This window comes from Cucurbita pepo, chromosome 1 (assembly GCF_057944985.1).
Source record: "Cucurbita pepo subsp. pepo isolate OVF chromosome 1, ASM5794498v1, whole genome shotgun sequence".
Lineage (NCBI taxonomy): Eukaryota > Viridiplantae > Streptophyta > Magnoliopsida > Cucurbitales > Cucurbitaceae > Cucurbita > Cucurbita pepo.
In genome coordinates, this window is record NC_141798.1 from 11,690,512 (window position 1) to 11,710,221 (window position 19,710).

General features: G+C 42.7%; 1 protein-coding gene and 1 pseudogene across 1 annotated transcript; one reads left to right on the forward strand and one right to left on the reverse strand.

Annotated features, from left to right (window-relative positions):
• Positions 1 to 1,198: 1,198 nt before the first annotated feature.
• LOC147794760 (putative aspartic protease At2g35615) lies at positions 1,199 to 1,970 on the reverse strand. The gene is made up of 2 exons (XM_087122818.1): positions 1,371 to 1,970; positions 1,199 to 1,219 (listed from the first exon to the last, which is right to left on the reverse strand). The coding sequence occupies exons 1-2, from the start codon at positions 1,968 to 1,970 to the stop codon at positions 1,199 to 1,201; spliced, it is 621 nt and encodes a 206-aa protein (XP_086978944.1).
• A 2,787-nt stretch (positions 1,971 to 4,757) lies between these two features.
• On the forward strand, positions 4,758 to 5,489 carry LOC147794761 (secreted RxLR effector protein 161 pseudogene; annotated as a pseudogene).
• Positions 5,490 to 19,710: the final 14,221 nt, after the last annotated feature.

A 19,710-nucleotide genomic window follows, 5' to 3' on the forward strand; every position in this document is an offset into this window, starting at 1 on the left:
ATTCTTCTTATATTGTTTTCGTAATCACAGGTTTTATTATTCGAGCTCGAATTTGCAGAAAAATATGAGTTCTTACCGAAAATCGTGTTTTCTTGAAACTCCGACTCGAACGAAAATCTTGACCGCTTTCACTCCAAAACTTACGAAGATCACACTCCAGAGGGTAAAAGTCCAAGAATCACTCAAAAACCTCACTAGCACACCAAAATCTCGATAAACATCTCGATCTAGACATTCGCGGACTAATCTTAAGTTCTTTGACGTTTTTGATGAAATAGGGAGGTGCGATTCGTGAAAGCACCTTGCCTCAGACTACTGAAGGTTTAGGTTGAGGATTCTCAGATCTCCGACGTCGATTTTTTATTAGATCTTCTCCTCCAATCTCAAAACCTAATCTCCTTTCTCAGATCTCCGGCGTCGATTCCATCATTGTACCTAAATTTTGGAAATCGTAAAAGGTCTCTTGAATTATAGTAAATTTAATTTTATTATTTCACAACTTAAATAAAAATAATTAATAATTAATGTCTAATTTTACTTTAAAATTTGTTACGGAAAATTACTAAAAAGAAATCAAAGAATATTGACTCAAGTAGAATATAGTTGTGCATATATTAATAAATGCTTTCCAAATTTTATGAATAAAACAAACTAAACCTCACATCAAAAGTGTTACGAGAAAAGTAATAATAGTTATAAAATAGCGTGTTGTTTTCCTAGGCCCAAAAAATCTCAACCAATTTTTGGTGCAATCAGTGGGCTTAAACGACAATGTCATATTGTCAATATCATACCCAACCAAAAACTTCGCCATCATACTGTTCCCCATGAGTGCGTCCTTGTCGTCAACGCCCATCGCGGTGAAGAAAAAGGACCCATCCGGCAATGGGCTTCGACGGGATATGCCACCGAACTTCGGCAACCAATCGTCCGTACAATTCTTTCGGGAGGACAGTTAGGGGCGTGCCGGTATCAAGAACCGCGTTCCCCTTGACCGAAGGTCCCGACGTACTGTATGGAATGAGGGTTTTTTCGATGGAGATTCCCGTGATGGTGAGAGAGTAAGATGTCTGGTCGGATGTTTGAACGAGTTGGGTTGTGATGACTCCGGGTCCTTTAACTTCAGAACACGACCCGATAGAGAGGCTACTTGAGATTTTCGGGTCGGTGTTGTATGGCATCAGACAAAGGGAGAACTTTATGCCGCCGACCCATGGACCTATTTGTGAATATGAATTTACATTAACTATAAGGTTTTGAACTTTATAGTTATTTGAATAAGAATATAATTAACTGTTGGTTTCACTATTTAATGCGAATAATGTTTTTAAAAATATTAATAATAATTGAAAGGGATAATATATATATACCTGAGAAACGAAGGAAATCGCTCCTCTTCCAAATCCGATCAATCCCATTTCATTGGCATTAAACGTTCCACTATTATTATGTCCGCAACCAAACACCACCCCCAGAAACGGTGTCGTCACTCCCGACCTCGAAGTTACAGCCATTTTTTCATTCGCCAATTCTCCCTGCATAGATCCGCTTCCATACCCATAGTCGTACTTACACGTGCCGGTTCTGGAGCACGACGCACCGGACCCCCTGAAATGGCACTGCGGCGACTTGCAAGAAAAGGTTCGAAAGGTTGACGATTTCGAAGAGTCGTAAATTGGATTCGTTTGTCGGTAGCATTTCGCACATGGATGACACTGAGCCCAAAATAAATCACTACCGGTGTCGAGGATAGCATCACCTCCGTCGGCGGCGTTCCGACGACGATTTTCACTATAAATTCTCTGGTTTCCGACCAAATTTGTGATTTGGTTGCCATTGGTGAAACATTGCCGGGTGAGAGACGGCGGCGGATGAGTTCCAGCTCGAGACCACAGCCTTTGGCGACAGTGGACTCGGCGATGGAAAGTAGTGCGAGAAGGAGAAATATGGTAGGCGCCATGAGATTGCATGGATTTTAGATTTCTTTGTTTTATTTATACGCGTGAGAGAGATAATGACGTGGAAATTGAAATTATTACGTAGAACTAGGAAAGGACGGCCATGGTAACCCTCGCTGTTTTTTTTTAATATAAAAATAGAATGTTATTTAAGTATTTATTTAGTTGTTTCTATTTACTCAGATAGTATTAAATTTTCATATTTCGAAGCCTTTATTAAATTTAGTTTTAATCTAAATAAGGAAAACAAAAATATTTAAATAGGAGTATATTTCTTATTCTGTTTTAATAATTATCTTTGAATTAAATAAAACTATGTAAACTTTTCAAATTAACTTATGCATGGTAATTGAAAAAAAAAATATAGTATTTCGATTATTAAAAATAGAATCATTTATTTAATTTAACTAATTAAATAAATTTAATGTATTGCTCGATGATTAATTAACAATTTATAATCACGTACATTTATTTATTTGATTAACTATAAATCAAATTTAGATCTAAATAATGTTATTCATAATTCTATTTTAATAATTATCTTGGAATAAAGGAATTAAATAAAACTATATAAACTTTTGAATTTATCATAATTAATTAATTAATTAATTAATGAAGGTTTGTTATTATTAATTATAACTTTAATTCTAGAAAGGAAAATAGTTTAATAACGGGTCCAAAAAAAACCTAAACTAAAAGAACAGAATATGAGTATGTTAATAGTCAAAGTTAGTAAGGTTGGGAAAAGTTATAAAATTGTGATAAATAATAATGAATGCTATATTTTTAATTTTTAAACAAAAACTCATATCAAACCACGTTTTAGAACACAAGGGTAACTTCAAAATTGTTAAAATCATTTGAAGTTATTCATTCATATAACCAATTATTATTTAACTTTACATTTCATAAAAATCGATTTTGAATATTTATAAGAATATCAATTTTGAATATTCATAATTATGTTATTGTCACGACCCAATTTTCGAGACTTCGAAAAGCCGAATCGTGACTAAAAAGACGAAATTAAAAAGAAAATAAAATAGAAGATAAAAATCGGATAAAATTTAAAACGAGAAAAAGAACGGTATGAATATTTCATCAGTTTTATCGATGATTATTCAAGGTATGGCTATATTTACCTAATGCATCACAAGTCCGAAGCTCTTGAAATGTTCAAAGAGTATAAGACTGAGGTTGAGAATCGATGAGGAAAAACTATTAAAACACTTCGATCAGATCGAGGTGGAGAGTATATGGACTTAAGACTCCAGGACTATATGATAGAACATGGAATAACGTCTCAACTCTCAGCCCCTGGCATGCGTCAACAGAACGGTGTATCAGAAAGGAGAAATAGAACTCTGTTAGACATGGTTCGGTCTATGATGAGTTTCGCTCAATTACCTGATTCGTTTTGGGGGTATTCAGTGGAGACTGCTGCATGCATTTTGAACATGGTTCCTTCTAAGAGTGTCTCAAAAACACCTTATGAGTTATGGAGAGGGCGTAAAGGTAGTTTACGTCACTTCGGGATTTGGGGATGCCCAGCACACGTGTTGGTGCAAAACCCCAAGAAATTAGAACGTCGTTCGAAATTATGCCTATTCGTAGGATACCTCAAAGAGACGAACAGTGGTCTGTTTTATGACCCCCAAGAAAACAGAGTGTTTGTGTCAACAAACGCTACATTCTTAGAGGAAGACCACGTAAGAAATCATCAACCTCGCAGCAAACTAGTATCGAGTGAGATTTCTAAAGAAGCTACTTATAAGACAAAAAGAGTTGTTGATCAGGTTGGCCCTTCAACAAAAGTTGTTGATGGATCTGGCACTTCTGGTCAATTGCATCCTTCTCAAGAGTTGAGAATGCCTCGACATAGTGGGAGGGTTATAACTCAACCCGATCATTACTTGGGTTTGGCAGAAACACAGGTCATCATACCTGATGATGGCGTTGAGGATCCATTAACCTACAAACAGGCAATGAATGATGAAGATAGAGATCAGTGGATCAAAGCCATGAATCTTGAAATGGAGTCAATGTACTTCAATTCAGTATGGGAACTTGTAGATCAACAAGATGGGGTAAAACCTATTGGTTGCAAATGGACCTACAAGAGAAAACGAGACCAAGCCGGTAAGGTACAGACCTTTAAAGCTCGACTTGTAGCAAAGGGTTATACCCAAAGAGAGGGGGTGGACTATGAAGAAACCTTCTCTCCTGTTGCTATGCTTAAATCGATTAGAATACTCTTGTCCATTGCCACATTTTATGATTATGAAATTTGGCAAATGGATGTCAAGACAGCCTTTCTAAACGGAAATCTTGAGGAGAGTATCTATATGGCTCAACTAGAGGGGTTCATTGAACAGAATCACGAGCAAAAGGTTTGCAAGCTTAAAAGATCCATTTATGGGTTGAAGCAAGCATCTCGATCTTGAAATACAAGGTTTGATACTGCAATCCAAATGTTATGGCTTTAAACAAAATGTTGACGAACCTTGTGTTTACGAGAAGATAGTCAACTCTACAGTAGTTTTCCTAGTGTTGTACGTTGACGATATCCTACTCATTGGGCATGATGTGGAATTTCTGACTGACATTAAGCATTGGCTAGCGACACAATTCCAAATGAAAGATTTAGGAGAGGCTAAGTTTGTTCTTGGAATCCAAATTGTTCGGAATCGCAAGAACAAAACACTAGCATTGTCTCAGGCATCGTACATCGACAAAATGTTGGTTCGTTATAAGAAGCAGGACTCCAAGACAGGATTATCACCTTTCAGGCATGGAGTTCATTTGTCGAAGGAAAAAAGTCCTAAGACACCTCAAGAAGTTGAGGATATGAGACATATTCCCGATGCATCAGCAGTCGGTAGTCTGATGTATGCCATGTTGTGTACCAAACCAGACATATGCTATGCGGCAGGAATTGTCAGCAGATATCAGTCCAGTCCGGGACATGCTCATTGGACTGCCGTTAAAAATATCCTCAAGTATCTTAGGAGAACGAGGGACTATATGCTAATGTACGGCGCTAAGGGATCTGATCCCTACAGGGTACACTGACTCAGATTTTCGACCGATATAGATTCGAGGAAATCGACATCGAGATCTGTTTTCACTCTGAATGGAGGAGCAATAATACGGAGAAGCATAATAAAGCAAGGTTGCATTGCTGATTCTGCCATGGAGGCTGAGTATGTTGCTGCTTGTGAAGCAGTGAAAGAATCAGTATGGCTTAGGAAGTTCTTAACTGATTTGAAAGTGGTTCCAAATATGCATCTGCCTATCGCTCTTTATTGTGATAACAGTGGAGCAGTTGCAAATTCTCAAGAACAAAGAAGCCATAAGCGAGGAAAACATATTGAGCGCAAATATCACCTCATAAGAGAGATTGCGCAACGAGGAGAAGAGGTCGTCACACGGATAGCTTCAGAGCACAACATTGCTGATCCATTTACAAAGCCCCTCACGGCTAAAGTGCTTGAAGGGCACCTAGTGAGTCTAGGACTACGTGTTATGTAATCTAGGGCAAGTGGGAGAAAATGCATGGGTATGTGATGCCCTAGTTCATTGTATTTATGTCTTTCTCTCTACTCAACATTGTAAAACCCCACTAGAGTTGTAGTCCAAGTGGGAGTTTGTTGAGTTTTATGTCCTAAAACTCACAGTTTGTAAACAAAAACATATTCGGTTTTCAATAAAGTTATTATTGATGTTTATTCAGTAAAGATTGTTATTGAATAAAGTGAATTTTACGATCATTAATCTATATCCAATAAGCTAAGAACACTCTGGCTATAGTATGATTACTTGAACTATATGTAGAGACATAAGAGTGGATCAAGTTCAAGGATATTGTCAAAATGATGTATAGTACGGGGATAAGGCTGAGTACCGTATTCTGGGGACACTATGGATGCGGCCCACTTTTGTATATGATATAAACAATGTGATCACTAAATTGTACATGTGGAGACATGTGAGTGGGGGCGTCCTATAAAATGAGTATTGCATAAGATCAGAACATGAAGGAAACCACTCTCGCTTTATAATGTCGTTTACTGTTGAGACTTATTTTTTCATTCGATGACCTTGGTAACTCGATCTTAATCCTGAGCTAACTATGAACTCCTATCTATTCGGAATTATCCTTAGATTTGCATGGGTGAGAGTGGCCCGAGTTCGCCGACTCAATTAGCCTCCCATGTCAGGGGTAAGACTGGGTGAATAGCTAGGGACAGAGGGTGTAAGATGGTATTCACTCCTACCCGCTTTTAGGGATAGTAGAGAGGTCGTTCCCTTAAGTACTGATTCCAGGTCTTGAACAAGGGGCCCCACCCTCTCATGGGCCCGAGAGGGATTCGGTTTGGTGGTTGGACCACAAACCAATTGTTCATTAGAGGATCAGTGGGACTTTAGATACAAGAAGTAACTTTAGGGGTAAAACGGTAAATTGACCCAGCTCTAGTTACGAACAACCTGTGAAGGATTGACTTACTAATCATGGTTATATCAAATGGACAGAAATATAACTATAGTGAGGGGAGTGCAACTTGTAACGACCCTAAATTTCCATATATCTAGAGTCGCCACTAACGTCTCATGCTCATCTCTAATGCAGAATAAAAATCTAAGCATGCTCATCTTTCTTAGCGAAAAAATTTAAAAGTTCAGAATACATTAAAACATTGGAAAATACTGCCGGACTTACGTGTTTCAAACATCGTGCTGGAGTTCAAAAAGATAAAATAAAACGATTACAAATTAATTAATATAAATGAATGAAATGCAAACGCCCTATCCTAACCAAGACTAGGAATTAAATATGCAACTATCCTATGCACGCGCCATAGTCTCTGATCACGATGCCACCGTCAACTGTACATGGGAGCCTTGCCTTTACCTGAAAAATAATATGGCACACGGTCTGAGTATTTCGAAGAAATACTCAGTAAGTGACCCCACTATAGGGGCCATGCTAATGCAAACACATGCAATCATGAATAGGGGCCTATCTCTAATCATCTTAGGGGTGGCCTCCAATCTCGGACAAATTGGATGTGTAGTACTTCCCTACACACGACTCACACGTGCGAGTGTGAGTCCCCAGGTCGCTCGCACACCCCCTGGACCCTCTGGTCAAGCTAATCTGTAGCGACGTCCGGAGGTCAGTGGAACCCCATAGTTTCATGCACCTCATGAACACCCTCATCTGTGTGCTTTCGCACCTGTGCGCATTCGCGCTCATCATAAGGTGCGCGTCCGCACTCATCATCTCTAGGGGAAGTAGCCCTATGCTTATGAACATACAAAATGCATGAGGTCCCTCTAAATCCATCGTAATGTCTCTTCTGACACAACCCTCTAGTCTCATCTCTTTGTTACTCTAGGTAACGCATATCGTGGATATTTATATTAATATCATTTTCATGCTCTTAGGGTTGTGTCCTACGTCGATCTAACGACATGATGCAATATGGCACTCATCATCATCTAGCATGCTCAATATTGAAAACATCATCATATTAAGGTAAAAATCATGCAATCATCATGCTCATCATAATGCCACAACGTGCGTCAAACATATTAAGCGTCACTCAACCAAATATGTATAAACTGGCACATATCATCAAGCATCATACAATTGATTTAGCATATCCTATAGTAAGGCCACTTACTTGGTTGGCCTCGACCGAAGTACTCCCTAAATAGCTAAACGTAAGCTCCCGTTCCGTGAGAGCTGCTTCCTACTTCGCTGGGTTTGTTTCCTATCACGCCGTTCACCACTTTCCGTTAGTATTTCACAATTAATTTACCTATAATTTAATAAATGTGAAATACGGCTCTAAAACGGCCTCGGATACCTTAATCGGGGCCGAAAACAGATCCGGGAGGGTCGAAACAGTAGAAACCGGGCTGAAAACAGGTGAGCCGAGCCGAACAGGCGCTGGAGGAGCCGCCGGAGCGTGACCGGAGGGAGCCCGAGCCGTTTGCACCAAGCCGAGCCGAGGACTGCCGCGCCGCTGTGTGACACGTGACAGCAGTAGAGAAAGCCACGTCGGGCGGTAGTGTCGGGTCGAAGCGCGGGTCGGAGTCCGGTTAGGGTCGTGGTTCGGGTCGCGGGCTGTGGAAGGCTACTGGGCCAAGGCTAAACGTTTGGCCTCGGCTTACTAGGCTGGGCCGCAAGTGTTTGGTTTGCAGGCCGGCTCAATTGGACCGTAGGTCTAGTCTGGGTTGGTTCAACTGAACCGTAGCTTCTAGGACGGTTTGAGGTTTGAGCCGCTATAGTTGGGCTGGGCCGAAGGCAGAGGCCAAGGGAGGAACGGGCTGGCTCTCCCGGGTTCTGGGTTCGGGTTGACCCGGATCCGTGGATCTCGTCTTCCTTACCCGACTTTGGCCGATTTTCCGGCGAGCTTTCTCTCTCCTTCCCGCGGCGTTTCCGTTGCCGATTTCGGTCCTCTTCCTTCCCTTTTCCTCTTTGTTCGTCGTCCTTCTTTCCTTTTTGGGAGTTTTGCGGCCTAAAAGCTCCTAAAAGCCATAGATCTAAGAATCGATTAAGAAACCTAACTTTCCGACCTCGGTTACCGACGACGACGCTTACGAAATTACACATAACGCACCCTGAGTTATTGTGCTTTCGTTAGGGATCTCTCTTACGGTAGTAACAGGTCATTTGGTGTCGGTTTAAGGGTGGTTTGAGGGCTCGTCGGAGAAACTGGACACTCGCCGACGTTTGTCCGAAATCTCTCTCTCTCTCGAAATTTTCTCTCTTTTCTCCCTTTGCAGGTGTTCTGAAGATGCTGGGCTGAGGGTGGGCGTGCTGTGGTCGTCATTTCGCGTGGGTTCCGCGAAACTTGGCGGTCGCCGGAAAACTCGCGGGTTTTCCGGCGACTGTTTTTTTTTTTTTTTTCGTTTTCATTTATTTATTTATTATATATATATATATTTTTTTTTCTTTCTTTCCCGGGTCGTTACATTATCTACCCCTAAAAAGAACTTTCATCCTCGAAAGTCTCAAACTCTTGTACCAACTCGGGGTATTTCTCTCTTATCTCGTCCTCATGCTCCCACGTGGCTTCCTCACTGTGGTGATTCCGCCACAGTACCTTAACGAACGCAATACTCCTTTTGCGTAAGGTTTTTACCTCTCTAGCTAAGATTCTTACTGGTTTTTCCTCGTAGCTCAGATCTTCATTGAGTTGGAGTGGTTCGTAGTCTATTACGTGGATAGGATCCGTAATGTACTTCCTCAGCATCGACACATGAAATACATCATGTACTCCTGAGAGGGCTGGAGGTAAGGCTAACTTATACGCTACTGGACCAACTCGCTCTAGGATCTCAAATGGTCCAATGAATTTAGGACTTAACTTGCCCTTATGTCCGAATCTTAACACACCTTTCATAGGTGCCACCTTGAGGAATACTGGGTCCCCCACCTCAAACTCCAGGCTTTTACGCCTTACATCCGCGTAGCTTTTCTGTCTACTTTGAGCGGTACGCATCCTCGCTCAAATTTTCTGGATAGCCTCATTGGTGAGTCGAACCAACTCGGGTCCTACTAATTCTTTCTCTCCTACCTCGTCCCAACATAGTGGGGACCTACACCGTTTCCCGTACAGGGCCTCAAACGGTGCCATTCCAATAGTTGCTTGGAAACTGTTGTTATACGAGAATTCCATTAGGTGGAGTTTGGAATCCCAACTTTCCTTAAAATCTAGTACGCAAGCGCGTAGCATGTCCTCTAGAATTTGGTTTAAATGCTCCGTTTGTCCATCTGTTTGGGGGTGAAAGGCGGTACTAAAGTCGAGGCGGGTACCCAGTGCTTTTTGAAGTCCGCGCCAAAACACTAACGTAAAGCATGGATCCCGACCGACACTATAGACACTGGGACTCCATGTAGTCTTACTATTTCTTTCACGTACAGTTGTACCCAATTGTCAACTGTATATGTAACCTTCCCAGGTAGAAAGTGTGCCGACTTGGTCAACCTATCGACAACTACCCAGATCACTGTATAGCCCTTGGGCGTTTTGGGTAAACCTACTATGAAGTCCATCGCTATGTTTTCCCACTTCCACTCCGGTATGCTAAGGGGCTGCAACAACCCCGCCGCCTTTTGTCTTGGAGCTTTCACTTGTTGACAAACTAAGCACTTGCTCACAAACCCGGCCACATCCCTCTTCATGCTCTTCCACCAAAAGTATTGTTTTAAATCTTGGTACATCTTAGTACCTCCTGGATGCATAGCAAATGGTGAGTTGTGAGCTTCCATCAGTATTTCCTTCCTTAAATCTTCTATTGCCGGAACACATAAGCGTCCAAGATACAATAGTCCTTCATCTGATGACTTCGAGAATCCATCTACTGGACTTTCGTCTAGTTGTCCTAAGACTTTCTGTAGGTTAGGATCCTCTCGTTGGGAGGTAATAATTCTCTGCCTAAGCGTAGGTTGTACCGTGAGTCGGGCCAGCTGTGCTATGACTCCCTCGGTCGCTACAACTATGTTGGCTCGCTCGAACTCTCTTTGTACCCTTACTTCCCTCGTAATGAGGGCCGACGAGTGGGTCGTCTTCCTACTCAAGGCATCTGCAACCACATTTGCTTTCCCAGGGTGGTACTGGATATCTACGTCATAATCCTTCACCAATTCTAACCACCTTCTCTGCCTCATGTTTAACTCTTTCTGGGTGAAGAAGTATTTCAAACTTTTGTGGTCAGTAAAAATTTGGGTTTTCTCGCCATACAGGTAATGTCGCCAGATTTTCAGCGCGAACACTACAGCGGCCAACTCTAGGTCATGGGTAGGGTAGTTCTTTTCATATTCTTTAAGTTGACGAGATGCGTATGCGACAACCTTGCCGTGTTGCATTAACACACATCCCAGTCCTTTCATGGAGGCATCACTATAGATCACATATCCTTCTGAGCTCTCGGGTACTATGAGTACCGGGGCGGTTACCAATCTCTCTTTTAGGTTCTGGAAGCTTGCCTCACAAGCATCATCCCATCTAAATGGCACCCCTTTTTTTGTTAACTTTGTTAAAGGCGAGGATATTTTAGCGAAGTCCTGCACGAACCTTCGATAATATCCCGCCAATCCTAGGAAACTCCTTACTTCCGTTACCGTAGTTGGGCGTTCCCACTTTGTGATCGCTTCGACCTTGGTGGGATCTACAGATATTCCGTCCTTTGACACCACGTGTCCTAGGAAGGAGACTTGTCGTAACCAAAATTCGCATTTGGAGAACTTGGCGTACAACTTGTGCTCTCTTAGGGTGGTTAGGACTTTTCGGAGGTGTTCCTCGTGCTCTAGGTCGGTTCTCGAGTATATGAGGATGTCGTCAATGAACACAATCACAAACATGTCTAGGCATTCTTTGAATACCCGGTTCATTAACTCCATAAATACAGTTGGGGCATTGGTGAGGCCAAATGACATCACTACAAACTCGTAGTGACCGTACCTTGTCCTAAACGCTGTTTTTGGTACGTCTTTTTCATTAATCCTAATTTGGTGGTAACCGGACCGAAGATCTATCTTAGAGAATACTGTTGCTTCTCTGAGTTGATCAAACAAGTCTTCTATTCTAGGCAGAGGATATTTGTTTTTTATGGTTCTCTTGTTTAGCTCTCTATAATCGATGCACAGACGCATCGATCCATCTTTCTTCTTAACAAACAACACTGGCGCACCCCAGGGGGACACGCTAGGTCGAATGAATCCTTTATCTAGTAAGTCTTGCAGTTGCGCCTTGAGTTCCTTCAACTCTGCTTGCGCCATGCGATAGGGTGCTTTGGAAATAGGCCCAGTTCCCGGCTCGAGTTCGATGACGAAGTCGACCGCTCGGGAAGGGGGTATACCAGGTAAGTCATCCGAAAATACATCCGGGAACTCGTTTACTATTGGCATGTTTACTAGGGTCTCTTCCTTTCCTCTCACGTCTACAGCACATGCTAATATAGTCCATCCACCTTGTTGGACTAACCTCTTTGCTTTCATCATCGAGACTACCTTGGGGGTAATCCCGATATTTGTGCCTTTAAATTTAAAGGTAGGTCCTGTCGGTGGTGAAAATTTTACTTCCTTTTTGCGACAGTCTATACTAGCTCGATTTTCAGCTAACCAATCCATGCCTAGTATGACGTCGAAATCTGTCATGTTTACCACTATCAGGTCAACGCTTAAAGTTTGGTTTCCTATGATTACTTGACCATCCTTTACTCTATCCCTAGATACTAAGTCTACTCCCGCAGGGGTGCTTACAGACATTTCATGCAATAAGGGTTCTAATTCGAACCCTGCTTGCACAACAAAAGGCATGGAAATAAAGGAATGCGTGGAACCATAATCAAATAAGGTAAAAGCGAATGACCTAAAATGGATAGTGTACCTGTCACCACGGCATCGGACCTCCCAGTGTCCTTGCTGGTTGACGCGTATGCCCTAGCTTGAGCTCGCGGTGGTGCTGGTTGATCCGTTCGCTCTACTACTCTGGGCGGGTTTGCTTGTGCTGCAGCATTTCCGGCCGTGCAGTTCACGGCGATGTGCCCCTCTTGACCACATCTATAACACGCTCGGCTGCCAGCCATGCACCTCCCACTGTGTAGTCTTCCACAGATAGTGCACCCTTCCTCTCTCCTCCCTCTGGCCCCATCTTGATTCCTGGGGTTCCTGTCAGTATGTCGGGGAGGGCGTCGCTCATCCCATCTAGGAGCGGGTCTATTATTGGAACGGTGCCTACGTGCTGGTGGTGGACGGTCAGAGCCTCCTGATTCATGAGGACGCTTCTGCCCAATTATAACTGGCTCTTCACGTCGTTTCTCATCCTTTGGTTTCTCTAAAGCCTTGGCAGTTCTCAAGGCTTCCTCATAGGTCTTTGGGTTGAACGCCTCCAACATGCGGCGGATTCTTGGTTCCAAACCCAATATAAATTTCTCTGTCATCTTTTCCTCAATGTCCACCATGGACGGTGCAAATCTCTTGAGTTTATTAAACTCTCGGTTGTACTTCTCTACTGTGAGTCCTCCCTGTACCAGGTGGGCGAACTCCTGCTGCCTTTTAAGTCGCTCTGACTTAGGATAATATTCTTTAAGGAAGACCTCCTTAAATCGTTCCCAGTTCATTGGTCCCCCTTCTGGGTTAAGGAGGGTTTTGTTATCTCTCCACCATATCTCTGCGTCCTTTTGTAGGACGAAGGTTGCACAGGCGACCTTTTGGTTCTCTGGGCACTCCATAGTCTCAAAGGTGTTTCCACCGCTGCAATCCACATTTGGGCTTCTATGGGGTCTACTAGGGAACCAGTGAATGGTCGAGGGTCGTATCTCTTGAAATCCCTTATCCAGTTTGAACATCTAACAGGTTGTGGAGGGTTTACTGGGGCATTGGCCTGAGCAGTGGCCTGTGCCTGTGCCTGTGCCTGTGCCTGTGCCTGTGCCTGTGCCTGTACCTGTGCCAGTGCCAACGCCTGTGCCTGGGCCTGTTGTAGACTGGCTTGCTGGTTGGTTACCAAGGTTTGAATTAGGGCTTGAATGGAGTCACACATTAACCTAGTATTAGCATCGACTCCACCCACTGGGGGTGCAGCTTCAGGTGCGACTTGGAGTGGTAGGGTAGGCTGGGGTGAAGGTTCTACTTGTGGTGGAGGCTGTACTGGTGGTGGAGGCTCAGCTTGTAGTGGAGCTAGAGGAGGTAGCTCAACTGGAGGTAAGATTGGGGGTGGCGTAACTGTTACCGGCTCAGTCTCTAATCTTTCTTGAGGTGGGCCCTCTACCGCCACACTTCGTCCTACTTCTCTACGACGGGGTCGCCCCCTTCCTCGTCTTCCTCTTCCTCTTCCTCTTCCTCTTCCTCTTCCTCGTCCTCCGGGCATGGTTCTATAAACCAATATAAGGTTGCTTAAGTCTAAGGCCTTAATACTATGCATATATATATATATAACAATACGCACACTATACAATACATCGTAACGCCAAAGAAGTAAACATTCATCATGCTAAGCATCATATCATGCTACTAACAAAATTACTCAGCATGCAACACATGACATCATACTCTTAAATAAATACGTGAAATATCACAACCATTTCAGTAATATCAACATAAAAAAAAATGCATGCGAGTTTTAAAACATTTCTCTTTTCTTATCTTATGCAAGGCGTACCTCATGGTGACGGGGCATCGACGTTGGGACCGTGGAGCGTGCCAAGCCTACATCGTAGGCTAGTCTACAGAATCTAAAACCTAGAGCTCTGATACCAACTGTAACGACCCTAAATTTCTACATATCTAGAGTCGCCACTAACGTCTCATGCTCATCTCTAATGCAGAATAAAAATCTAAGCAGGCTCATCTTTATTAGCGGAAAAATTTAAAAGTTCAGAATACATTAAAACATTGGAAAACACTGCCGGACTTACGTGTTTCAAACATCGTGCCGGAGTTCAAAAAGATAAAATAAAACGATTACAAATTAATTAATATAAATGAATGAAATGCAAACGCCCTATCCTAACCAAGACTAGGAATTAAATATGCAACTATCCTATGCACGCGCCACAGTCTCTGATCACGATGCCACCGTCAACCGTACATGGGAGCCTTGCCTTTACCTGAAAAACAATATGGCACACGGCCTGAGTATTTCGAAGAAATACTCAGTAAGTGACCCCACTATAGGGGCCATGCTAATGCAAACACATGCAATAATGAATAGGGACCTATCTCTAATCATCTTAGGGGTGGCCTCTAGTCTCGGACAAATTGGATGTGTAGTACTTCCCTACACACGACTCACACGTGCGAGTGTGAGTCCCCAGGACGCTCGCACACCCCCTGGACCCTCTGGTCAAGCTAATCTGTAGCGACGTCCGGAGGTCAGCGGAACCCTATAGTGTCATGCGCCTCATGAACACCCTCATCTGTGTGCTTTCGCACCTGTGCGCATTCGAGCTCATCATAAGGTGCGCGTCCGCACTCATCATCTTTAGGGGAAGTAGCCCTATGCTTATGAACATAGAAAATGCATGAGGTCCCTCTAAATCCATCGTAATGTCTCTTCTGACACAACCCTCTAATCTCATCTCTTTGTTACTCTAGGTAACGCATATCGTGGATATTTATATTAATATCATTTTCATGCTCTTAGGGTTGTGTCTCACGTCGATTTAATGACATGATGCAATATGGCACTCATCATCATCTAGCATGCTCAATATGGAAAACATCATCATATTAAGGTAAAAATCATGCAATCATCATGCTCATCATAATGCCACAACGTGCGTCAAACATATTAAGCGTCACTCAACCAAATATGTATAAACTGGCACATATCATCAAGCATCATACAATTTATTTAGCCTATCCTATAGTAAGGCCACTTACTTGGTTGGCCTCGGCCGAAGTACTCCCTAAATAGCTAAACGTAAGCTCCCGTTCCGTGAGAGCTGCTTCCTACTTCGCTGGGTTTGTTTCCTATCACGCCGTTCACCACTTTCCGTTAGTATTTCACAATTAATTTACCTATAATTTAAGAAATGTGAAATACGGCTCTAAAACGGCCTCAGATACCTTAATCGGGGCCGAAAACAAATCCGGGAGGGTCGAAACAGTAGAAACCGGGCTGAAAACAGGTGAGTCGAGCCGAACAGCCGCTGGAGCCGCTGGAGGAGCCGCCGGAACGTGACCGGAGGGAGCCCGAGCCATTTGCACCAAGCCGAGCCGAGGACTGCCGCGCCGCTGTGTGACACGTGGTAGTAGTAGAGAAAGCCACGTCGGGCGGTAGTGTCGGGTCGAAGCGCGGGTCGGAGTCCGGTTCGGGTCGTGGTTCGGGTCGCGGGCTGTGGAAGGCTACTGGGCCAAGGCTAAACGTTGGGCCTCGGCTTACTGGGCCTGGCTGCAAGTGTTTGGTTTGCAGGCCGGCTCAATTAGACCGTGGGTCTAGTCTGGGTTGGTTCAACTGAACCGTAGCTTCTAGGACGGTTTGAGGTTTGGGCCGCTGTAGTTGGGCTGGGCCGAAGGCAGAGGCCAAGGGAGGAACGGGCTGGCTCTCCCGGGTTCTGGGTTCGGGTTGACCCGGATCCGTGGATCTCGTCTTCCTTACCCGACTTTGGCCGATTTTCCAGCGAACTTTCTCTCTCCTTCCCACGGCGTTTCCGTTGCCGATTTCGGTCCTCTTCCTTCCCTTTTCCTCTTTGTTCGTCGTCCTTCTTTCCTTTTTTGGAGTTTTGCGGCCTAAAAGCTCCTAAAAGCCATAGATCTAAGAATCGATTAAGAAACCTAACTTTCCGACCTCAGTTACCGACGACGACGCTTACGAAATAACACAAAACGCACCCTGAGTTATTGTGCTTTCGTTAGGGATCTCTCTTACGGTAGTAACAGGTTGTTTGGTGTCGGTTTAAGGGTGGTTTGAGGGCTCGTCGGAGAAACTGGACACTCGCCGACGTTTGTCCGAAATCTCTCTCTCTCTCTCTCAAAATTTTCTCTCTTTTCTCCCTTTGCAGGTGTTCTGAAGATGTTGGGCTGAGGGTGGGCGTGCTGTGGCCGTCGTTTCGCGTGGGTTCCGCGAAACTCGGCGGTCGCCGGCAAACTCGCTGGTTTTCCGGCGACTGGTTTTTTTTTTTTTTTTTTTTTCGTTTTCATTTATTTATTTATTATATATATATATATATATATATATATATATATATATATATATATATATATATATATATATATATTTTCTTTCTTTCCCAGGTCGTTACAACTAGGCTATAGTGGAGTGTCCTAGTAGTTAACGAATGTTGGTTAACAAGGTTAACGAGTTTAGCCGGTTAATCTCGGATCGTTGGAGCCCATGATCTGTAGGTCCATTAGGTCCCCCTGCTAGCTCATATCGGACTAAACCTTAGAACAGTGTGACGAGTGAGTTCGAAGTGTTCGAATTCAAATTAGGGAATATATGCTAAATATATACGAACCTTATTTTGTTTTAACTATGAATTAAACAAAAAGAGAGAATTGGAGATATTTAAATAAGATTTAAATATTTTAATTATGAATAGGGATTCATAATCAATGTGTGCCGGAATTGATTGGGATTGGCATTTGATTTAATGTTAAATATTAATTAAATTGTTTAATTAATCGTTTAATATTATTTTGATTTGAAATTAATTATTTAAATATATTGTTGAATTAAAATAAAGAAAGCTAAAACGTTGACTTCGCTCAATGGAAAAATCCATGTTTGAGTTCGTGGAACATTGAGCGTCAATAAATCGTTTAACCAAACTTGCATGTTTGCCACATCATCTCACAAATTTGAGTGGAATTTTGAGGGTCAAATTTTGGTAATCTCAAATTTGCAAGAACGTGCAAATAACTCTGTAAATAGAGTGATCAAAGGTACATGGAAATTCTTCCGGAAAAACTTTGAGAAAATCTCTCAAAACTCTCTCTTTAGATATATTAAATTCCTATCAAGTTTAGTCACTCACCGGATTCCACAATCCCATTCTAAGGCCGGAGAAGACACTAGTGGTGGTTCGAAATCGGTTCGTGAGGAAAAAGGAATTTGAACTATGAAAGGTTAGTATTCAAACTCATCGAGTTTTAATGCTTTTGAACATGCTAGCTAATTTACTATAATTGATGGACTTAGAGTGCCAAAGATCCAAATTGCTTCCGCACGTGTTTATAGTAACACCATCATAGGATTCTTGTGCAAGGCCTCACAAACCTGTCGTGGTTTGGAATTCTGGGTTCTAGATCCGCTGGTAATCGTTTCGTGGATGTAAATGCATGGTCTTATAGGAGGTATCCCAATTTAGGGTTCTGTCTAGCCTAGATAGACTCAAGCGCCCTAGTCTAGGCTCGTAGTTTCCTCCTATTCAACAAGAAAGATAACACAAGCAATCATGCACTACACTCAAGCGCCCTAGTCTAGGCTCGTAGTTTCCTCCTATTCAACAAGAAAGATAACACAAGCAATGATGCACTACAACTAACATGCAACAATACATGTAATATTAACAAAAATGCTCAAAGGGAAGATAACATCCACCTTCACCCGGAGCGCAGCTTTCACAAGTTTCCCTTCCTCCTCATACATACACACATTATCACAATCTCAATTGAAACAGATACATAATCGAACTAGATTCCATCGATTTTCTTAATTAGTTCATTTCCATGGTTTCCATACTCATATGCTAGGTTCGGCTAGCTAAGTTTATCGGTATGGTAGCATGCATGCTCATTCCAAGCGGTTCCTACAAGTACTGCTCGTGGGAATCCAAATGGTTACTTACTTGGTTGACGCGTGCCTTTCCAAGCTCGAGTTTCTTGGCGGAAAGGATTCCAAAAATTCTAGAATTTCCTTGACAGGTTCTAATTCACATAATAATAGGGTTGGTATCAAAATCGAGACGAAGAACAATAAAACGAAGGCCGAACGGAAGGAAAACAAGTACTCACGCGCTACAAGAGCCGTGGAGAGCTTCCTACGCGCGACTTCCCGCGCAGTCGCGGGGCAGCACCCGGGTTGGAGCGTCGGTTCGGTTTGTGCGTTCTCGGGTCCCGTGCGGAGCGTCGATTTGGACTTGGGCCAATCCTAATCCACTTGCCTGACTCGTGCGGGGCACGCCTCACCAGCCAGAATGCGCCACGTGTCCAACATCGATTCTGCCACGCTCCTCTGTACGCTGGCCGACGCTTGGCGGCGTTCTTCTCTCTCCTGCTGCGTTTTTTCCAAATTTTCAAGAAACGTGTATTTTTAGCTTTCTCGATCCATTTTCTTTCGATTTTTATATCTTCAAATCCATAATCCGAATCACTTCACGAATATTGTAGATCTCATATTCTATTTCTACCATATATTCTTCTTATATTGTTTTGGTAATCACGCGTCTTATTATTCGAGTTCGAATTTGACTAAAAATACGAGTTCTTACCGAAAAATTGTGTTTTCTTGAAACTCCGATTTGAACGGAAATCTCGACCACCTTCACTCCAAAACTTACGAAGATCACACTCCTGAGGGTAAAAGTCCAAGAATCACTCAAAAACGTCATTAGCACACAAAAATCTCGATTAACATCTCGATCTAGACATTCGCGGACTAATCGTAAGTTCTTAGACGTTTTCGATGAAATAGGAAGGTGCGATTCGTGAAAGCACCTTGCCTCGAACTACTAAAGGTTTAGGTTGAGGATTCTCAGATCTCCGGCGTCGATTTTTTATCAGATCTTCTCCTCCAACCTCAAAACCCTAATCTCCTTTCTAAGATCTCCGGCGTCGATTTCCATCATTGTGCCTAAATTTTGGAAATCGTAAAAGGTCTCTTGAATTATAAGTAAATTTAATTATATTATTTCACAACTTAAATAAAAATAATTAATAATTAATGTCTAATTAAATGAAAGGAATATTGACTAAAGTAGAATATAGTTGTGCATATATTAATAAATGCTTTCCAAATTTTATGAATAAAACAAGCTAAACCTCACATCAAAAGTGTTTCGAGAAAAGTAATAATGGTTATAAAATAGCGTGTTGTTTTCATAGGCCCAAAAAATCTCAACCAATTTTTGTGCAATCAGTGGGCTTAAACGACACCATCATATTGTCAATATCATACCCAACCAAAAAATTCGCCATCGTACTGTTCCCGATGAGTGCGTCCTTGTCGTCAACGCCCATCGCGGTGAAGCAAAAGGACCCATCCGGCATCTTATTGAAAGTCTGAACCGTACTCAA

What these genes read in the sequence shown, in the direction of transcription:
- LOC147794760 (XM_087122818.1), bottom strand. Translation starts at nt 1,970, where the DNA reads ATGCAATCTCATGGCGCCTACCATATTTCTCCTTCTCGCACTACTTTC. An exon ending in CGATTTCCTTCGTTTCTCAG is followed by an intron (nt 1,220 to 1,370) that starts GTATATATATAT and finishes ATTCACAAATAG; the next exon opens with GTCCATGGGTCGGCGGCATA.